The sequence below is a fragment of the Rhinatrema bivittatum genome, chromosome 7, assembly GCF_901001135.1.
Source record: "Rhinatrema bivittatum chromosome 7, aRhiBiv1.1, whole genome shotgun sequence".
Classification (NCBI taxonomy): Eukaryota; Metazoa; Chordata; class Amphibia; order Gymnophiona; family Rhinatrematidae; genus Rhinatrema; species Rhinatrema bivittatum.
In genome coordinates, this window is record NC_042621.1 from 142620365 (window position 1) to 142629024 (window position 8660).

The following is an 8660-nucleotide window of genomic DNA, read 5'->3' on the forward strand; positions in this document are numbered from 1 at the left end:
CAAGGACCATAATCACACTTGGGTACCTCTGATTTTGAGTCACCCTGAGATTGTCAGGGATTAATGGGTTGTTGGGGAAGGGAACCGTGGTATGCCCACAAACTTTGTCCTCTCACATACACATACACACTAACACACTCACATGTTCATCTCACACCCTCTCTCATATATGCTTATTCTCACTTGCATTCTTCTCATTCACCCACATTCACACTCTCTCATTCACATTCTTATTCTCATTCACACACAGGCTCAATTATAGTCTCATTTCTCACATTTTCTCATGCACATTTGCCCACTCGTACTCTCACTTCTCAGCTTGTCCCCCCTGCACACACACACTCCTGCTCACTCATTCTCCCTGTCTTGAACCTACCAGTGGCAACAGCCTCCTCCTTTGGCCCTGTGCAGCCAAAGGGGTCCTCCTCCTCCTCCTTTTTTTTTTTTTACTTTTTATTTATTGCATTTTAAATTACGATCAGGCATACTTGAAGACATAATCAGTATTGCTATTTATTTATTTAATATACTGTCATTCCATGTAAAGATCACAACAGTTTAGAAAAGTAACATTCGTAACTATAAATCAGCAAATAATGATGGGTTTCACGGGTAGTATTAATAAACAGGCATTAACATCTATCAAATGAAATGAAATGTTCCAAAAACATATTAACTAAAGTTCTATGCTATGCAGAAACATAAAGAAATAATGAGAAACGAAGAAACTATATCTAGCAAATACTATATTGATATCGTATGGGGGAAAGTATAAAATAAAGAGAAATAATCCAAAAAAAATTAGTCATACTTCAAAATAAGGCAAACAAAAAGCAAGACCGTATGCCGTGGAAAGAAGTCTTTATTAATATTATTAGATAAAACGCCCGACTCCGGCCGAGTTTCGCCTAATCGGCTGCATCAGGGGCTGTAATAGTAATGGAAATCAATATATTATCCATTGAATTCTAGTCCTTACAACAAAACAATTATATATTTAAACATAAATAAACAAAACTCTAGACATCGAAAAACATATAAAAGCTTAATTAAAATAAAATCTTTAACTTATACAAAAGATCAAAATCAGAGTTATTACCTCCATTTTCTTTGTTTGTATTTAATGCTACACAGATGTTCTTATGTGTACCAATACGTCAAAGTTGGCTGAAAGAAACCTAAATGTATAAACAGAAAGTATATATAAAGAAAAATAATAAAAAAAAAAAAAAACTACAGTCATACTTCAAAATAAGGCCACTCTTCTAGAACCAACATTACACTGGAGGCAAAGATTTATTAACTAATAAAACTTCCAGTTGAGAAGAATTATACAAGATATAACTTGATCCTTACCACTTCACAAAACATTTGCAGGGAAACCTCAAGTGGAAGGTAACCCCTAAGGCTATTGTCCTCTGCTTTAAAAGTAGAAACTGTTTTCATCGTATCTGGGTTTCCTTAACAACATCCGGAAATATATAGATCTTTTGCCCTAAAAAGGGAGACTCTCTAATAGAAAAAAAAGACATAATGTCAATTATATGTCAGTCTCACAAGCAAAGACTACCAGTAAAGTAGCCCTATTTTGAATGAATGAGTCTGAACTCTCCAAAATTCCTGTTAAATCTAATGGGTCTTGTATATTTATATTATCAGCCAAGTAATATAAGGATTAGTCAAATAATAGAATGTCAAAGAATGTTTTGATTAAACAATCAAATTGGATTTTATTGTATTTTAAAGATGTGTCACAAAGACAGAGAATCTTTTAATCCACTTCTCCTTGGAGCAGCTGAGAAAGTCCAAAAAGAACTTCCTCAGCATCTCCATAGGTGACATCAGGGAACAATATGGAAAATTCAAGAAACGCAAATTAAAATGTATTAACTGGTTCCCTCCATTATCAATTTTACTAGTAAGTACTTTATTCTCCTGAAATAAGAAAACATTTATATTGGAAATAGCCACACATTGTGTTTTATGGGAATCTAATTGGGCTTTATGCTCTGAGATTTGAAGAGTGTGTTCATGAACCTGAAATGAAATACTGCCCAGTAGGGATGTGAATTGTGTGCCCAATCGTCTTAACGATCGAAATCGTCTGGCAGGAGAAGAAAATCGTGTTTGGCACGATGTTTTAGTAAAAAAATCGTTTTTTACGATTAGTGCGCACTAACGGGAAGTTAGTGCGCACTATATGTGCGCCACACGGATTTCTGTTAGTGTGCACTAACAATGGTTAGTGCGCACTAACGGGAAGTTAGTGCGCACTAACAGAAAATGATACAATTTGACACTTTTCAGGTCGGTTAAGGTCAGTTTAGGAATGAATATGTATTCCTATTGGCTGCCCTCTTATTTATTCATGTTACCAAGGTTCCAACTGACAATATATGGGGGATGGGAAATGGAAACAGTTGGTAGCTTGACAAAAAAAGTAATGTGATCAGTCAATGTGACTAGAACTTGTGCCCTCTCCCTGATATCGGGAGTGTTGTGATCTTCCTGCATGCAGTGCCGTATCCCTGATACCGGGAATGTTGTGATCTTTCTGCACGCAGTGCCCTATCCCTGATACCAGGGGTGTTGTGATCTTCCTGCACTCAGTGCCATATCCCTGATACTGGGAGTGTTGTGATCTTCCTGCAGACAGTGCCCTAACCCTGATACCGGGAGTGTTGTGATCTTCCTGCATGCAGTGCCATATCCCTGATACCGGGGGTGTTGTGATCTTCCTGCACTCAGTGCCCTATCCCTGATACCGGGAGTGTTGTGATCTTCCTGCATGCAGTGCCGTATCCCTGAAACCGGGAGTGTTGTGATCTTCCTGCACACAGTGCCCTATCCCTGATACCGGGAGTGTTGTGATCTTCCTGCACTCAGTGCCCTATCCCTGATACCGGGAGTGATAAAAGCCTGTCTGGGCCATTCGGTCCCCTCCAGATCGCCTTCAGGGCAGACTGAGAGAAATACCACGGTTCTTGAACTGGCTCAGGCAGTTGCACTTAAGGTGATACTTTCTTCCCCTGGAGTTCAAAAGTACCTATTATATCAGTACTTCCACCCCACCCCCACCCCCAAACTTTTAATTTGCCTTCAAGTCAAAGGTGGCTCCTCCTTTCAAGGAGGGTTTGCCTTTATTCGTATATTATTTGCCTCTGTACAATAAAGGGTGAATTTTCAAAGACCTACGCATGCCGAAGCGGGGAGATAAGTGCGTGACTGGGCTATATGTGCGCCACACGGATTTTCAGAGGCCCGCAGCCACACGTGTATCTCCCAGTATACGAATTGGAAAGGGGGAGAAAAGAAAAAAGGGGCGAGGCGGGACATGGGCGGGCCGGGACAGCACCATTAAGGCATAGTCCCAGTGAAGTTCATGCTAGGAACGACGGACCTGCATAACCCGCTGCTGCTACGGACCGCGGGTAAGTATAAAAACAAAACATTCTAGGGTAGTTAGCGGGGTTTTAAGGGTTGGAGCTGGTTGGGTAAAAGGGAGGCAGGTTAGGTAGGGGGTTTAGGAAGTCCACTCCTTTACTGGAGCGGACTGGGAGGGAACCGGGGAAAAGGCCTATCACGTCACCGCACGCATCTACTAAAATCCCCCCCCCACACACACACATACTTATGCGTGCCCCGATATAAAATCGGGCACGCAGGTAGGTGATTTTATAACATGAGCTTGTTTACGCCGGCAGCTACGTGCACATGGATGCCCGTGCTCGGGTCTTAAAATCTACCTTTTAAAGGGCAATTTCAAAAGCCATTTACCTGGGTAAATACTGATTTCATCCAGTTAAAAGGGCTTTTTGAAAATTGACTAGCCTCCAAGCTGCCAGACGTACATGTGGTGTTGAACAACGTGCATAGTTTTTTCTACATTGTGTGGAGACCCTCCAAGGAGTAGGGTTAGGTCAGGGGGAGGCAACAATGCACACAGTTTTGCATGTTCAAAATTCTGCACATTATTTTGAAAGGGAAAATTACCTGCAGAATAAACAAATGCAGCTAATTGCGAGTACTTTTTTCTCCTGGCTAATTTTCAAGGGGCAAGTTTGCTTGCCCTTTCCTTTTGAGAACTGATGCGAAGCCCATGGGCAAAAGTACTTGGGGACTTTACAACTGCCTGCAGACTTTTGAAAATTGCTCAATTTTTGCTATCACTCTACGTACCAGACACTTTGAAGCGTTAAGAGAGCATTTTTCAAAAGCCATTTACCCAGGTAGAAGGGTTAGTGTCGTCAGAAGAAGCAGATGCAGATCTCTGTAGGTACCTTTATCCTAGGAGAGTTTTCAAATGGAAAATATGCACAGGAAAAGTATAAGCAGAGTTTTCAACAAGCGGCACAGTTTTGAAAATTGCGCCGTATAACTATTGAAACACCCACTTTCTCCTGGCGATGGTATCCCTGCCGTTAGTGAATCAGTAGGGTGGAAGGACTGTTCAGCGGTCATTTCAGGGAGTGCCATCAAAGCACAGTAGCCTTGTGGTAAATCAGAACTATATCAACGGTCTACATTTTCACCGCAGTTGTCTCAAGTAGTGTGTTGAAAAGCAAATCGAATAAATGCCTGTGGGTGACCTTTCCTGTTTTTTTTTCTTTCTGTTCTCCCCTTTTAGAGAAATGTTTTCCCTCTCAGAATCATTCCTGCAACAAAACGTTACGCGCATGGTCCGCAAAGGCAAGCGCACCACTGTGCCAGGAAGAGAATTTCCCCTTCACTGGACAAACTCCGAGATGTGCAAGGCCTTGTTGATGGAGCAGCAGTGGCTGGAGCCAGAGCCAGAACAGATGTTGGAGCAGTAGCTGATGGTCAGCCCTTTACTGCCCACCCAGAGGAGCCTGGCTCATACCTACTAATCCTGTCCTTGTCTCCTTTTTAGCTCTGCCAGTCTCAAGCTTCATATTCCCAGCCGCTAATTGGGACACCCAGCTGATACCTAGAGGGATGATGTTTCAAAAAAATTAGATCAAGATTGATACCTTAGACTGTTTTTGTCTTCTTCTGAACCAGTAAACCATTGATTCTCGATTTAGTCCTTGTGGTCACCAAAGAGGTCTGGTTTTCAGGCTGCCTATATTTCAGGCTGATTCTTTTTAGGGGCACTTATTCCTCCAAACTGCCAGCAATACTGTCTTCCTTTGGCTGCTGATCTCTGCCGTAGCACACCGTGCCGTCACAAATTCCAGCAGCAGCCAAAGGAAATGAGCACTGCTAGCAACACGTACCCTACTGGGGGCTGAGCACTGTGAAATGACCACCCCCAAAAATCATCAGCTGTGTTTATAATGAATGTACAGGAGACATTTGATCTAAGAGAACCAGGTTAATTGAGAACAGAACGTTGAGAACTACAAACATGTTGAAACCAATTCAGCAATTTGCTTCTACTTTGCTAGTGTCAGTTAATTTCATGCTCTCTGTTAATTAAGTTTTTCTAGGGAACATGTGACACTATTCCTTTAAAATTGTTGTGATGTTTAGAAGACCTCTTGGTTAGATGCACATACACATTCACTCGCGAGTTTCTAAAATGGAACAGTTCAGAGGTATTTCCAGAAGATACTGACTGAGAAGAGCAATATGTAAAACTCTTTATTGTTCCCAATATTAATGCAAATAGTATTTATATAAAATAAATGACAAAAACAATATGGCAGGGCTGTTCACTCCAAATGATCTTGGAGGTCTAGAGACAGGTTTGTGTTTTCAGGATAACCACAATGAATTCATTGGTTAAAGGACCCATGATTTTGGTTTACATGATTTTGGTTTACCTAGAAAATGGAGCTATTTGTGGCTCTCAAGGAGATGAAAACCTTCTGCAGCATGGGTTTTACTGAACATTAAAGCCAATGCTTGGGAACAGCTGAAGTCACTAAGCTTCAAAATCTTGATGTAACCTGTTAAAGTTCTTAACAATTAGTTGGTAATGTATTTTAAGAAGGGGATTTGTAAAAATTGGTTTGTTTGATAAAATAAGTTTGCATTTTAAAGGTGTAAATGAATGAACTATAATAGTTCTGTTGATTATTCTGAAAAAAATAAATAAATTTCATACTTCTGATATGCCTTTATTTCCTAATAGTTATATTTTGTTATAAGTTTCTATATGATGTTCATAAGTTAATGGTGAATATAATGTTAATGAATTTCACTGATTGCCCCTTAGAAATGTGCATTTGTTTTAAACGAGTGGACATTCTGAAATGAATAGGACACTATTTGTTTCATTTGTGGGTCCCCAAATAAATAGAGGGATGCCACAAATAGAACAAATCCTATTCGTCTCATTCATTTTGGTTCCCTATTCTAGGCCAGATGATGGGATCTGGCCCGAGATCAGGTCCCGGTTGCTAAAGCCCTGACCTAGTCCTGAGGCCTAGTCCTAGGCATGAAGCCAGGTCCCGGCTGAGACTGAATTCTGTCACTGAGGCTCAGACTTGGACCTACACCTAGGGCCAAGGCCAGGTCCCAGTCACCGAGGCCTAGGCCCAGGGTCCAGCCTGAGGCCAAGTCCCAGTCACCAAAGCCCAGGCCTGGACATTTGCCTAGGCCTGACACCAGGTCCCAGTCACAGAGGCCTGGCATAGGTTCAGTCCTGGGCCTAAGCTTAGGATCTGGCCCTTGGCCCTGGGCTTAGGCCTGGGCCTTGATTACTGGGATCTCGTTTGGCCCAGGCCTGGGCCTCAGTCTTAGGACCCGGCTTCAGCCAGGCCCTGGCATCAGGCTGGAGCCTAGAGCTTAGGCCCTGACCTGGGTCTTGGAGATGGGACCCATCTCCAACTGGGCTCCAGCGTTGGACCCAAGCCTAGGTCTGGTCCTCTTTGATGGGAACCAGCTTCAGCCCGGCCCTGGTGTCGGGCTTAGGGCCTAGCCCTGGTCTCATTAATGGGACCTAGCTTTCGGTCTGGGCCTTGGTGATGGGCCCTGGCCCATTTTTCTTAAATAGTGAGGTCAGAGGGGCCTTCCCCCATTGACTTAAATGTAAAATGAAAAACAAATGAATCAACGAACTAAAAATTATTTTTCCAGGCTACACATTCCTATTGCCCCCATTGCTCGATTACCTTAATATTACTGCTATTCCTTCTCCTACTTCTTATCATTTCGTTAGTTCTACTATATGTATGCAGCACTGTACAGATATGCATGAGAGACACACCCTCCTCCATAGAGCTTACAAACTAATTAAAACACACAAACAGATTTCAGGAAATACAGTGCATTCAGAAAGTATTCAGACCTCTTCACTTTTTCCACATTTTGTTACGTTACAGCTTTTTTCTAAAATGGATAATATGCATTTTTTTCCTTCCTCAATCAGGGCAGCACAATGCCCAATAATGATAAAGCAAAATCAGGTTTGTAGAAATGCGTGCAATTTAATTAAAAAAACAAAACAAAACTGAAATATCACATGTACATAAGTATTCAGACCCTTTGCTATGGCACTCAAAGCTGAGCTCAGGTGAATCCTGTTTTCATTGATCTTTCTTGAGATGTTTCTACAACATGATTGGAGTACACCTGTGGTAAATCCAGTTGATTGGGCATGATTTGGAAAGGCACATACCTGTCTATGTAAGGTCCCACAGCTGACAGTGCATGTCAGAGCAAAATCAAAGCCATGGAGTCAAAGGAATTGTCTGTAGACCTCTGGGACAGGATTGTGTCGAGACACAGATCTACGGAAGGGTTCAAAATTGCTACAGTATTGAAGGTCCTGAAGAGCATAGTGGCCTCCATCATTCTTAAATGGAAGAAGTTCAGAACCACCAGCACCCATTCTAGAACTGGTTGCCCACCCAAAGTGAGCAATTGGGGAGAAAGAGTCTTGGTCAGGGAGGCGACCAAGAACTTGATGGTCACTCTGACAGAGTTCCACAGTTCCACTGTAGAGATGGGAAAAACTTCCAGAAGGACAACCATCTCTGCAGTACTTCACCAATCAGGCCTTTATGATAGAGTGGCCAAATGGAAGTCACTTGTCAGTAAAAGGCACATGATATCCCACTTGCAGTTTGCCAAAAGGCACTTAAAGGACTCTCAGAAAATGAGAAACAAGATTCTCTGGTCTGATGAAACCAAGATTGAACTCTTTAGCCTAAATACCAAGTGTCCTGTCTGGAGGAAACCAGGTACCACTCAACACCTATCAAATACCATCCCTAGGGTGAAGCATGGTGGTAGCAGCATCATGCTGTGGGGATGTTTTTCAGCTGCAGGAACTGAGAGATTAGGCTGGATCGAGGAAAAGATAAACGGAACAAACAACAGAGAGATCCTTGATGAAAACCTGCTCCAAAGCACTCTGGACCTCAGCCTAGTATGACGATTCACCTTCCAACAGGACAAATACCATAAGTACACAGCCAAGGCAATGTAGGAGTGGCTTCGGGACAAGTCTGTGAATGTCCTTGAGTGGCCCAGCCAGAGCTCAGACTTGAACCTGATCAAACATCTCTGGAGACCTGAAAATAGCTGTTCATCGACACTCACCATTCAACATGACAGAGCTTGAGAGGATCTGCAGAGAAGAATGTGAAATAATCCCCAAATCTAGGTGTGCCAAGATTGTAGTGTCATATCCAAAAATACTTGCGGCTGTAATTGCTGCAAAAGTTGCCTCAACAAAGTACTGAGTAAAG

The 8660-nt window shown here is 42.2% G+C and overlaps 1 protein-coding gene across 1 annotated transcript in view; it reads left to right on the top strand.

The window, feature by feature from the left end:
* Positions 1 to 6073, top strand: part of LOC115095512 (microsomal triglyceride transfer protein-like) — a 135330-nt gene extending 129257 nt beyond the window's left edge. The window contains 1 exon segment of the mRNA XM_029609297.1: positions 4628 to 6073. Coding sequence (XP_029465157.1) covers positions 4628 to 4814 — 187 coding nt within the window. The 3' untranslated portion in view covers positions 4815 to 6073.
* The last annotated feature ends 2587 nt before the right edge of the window (positions 6074 to 8660 follow it).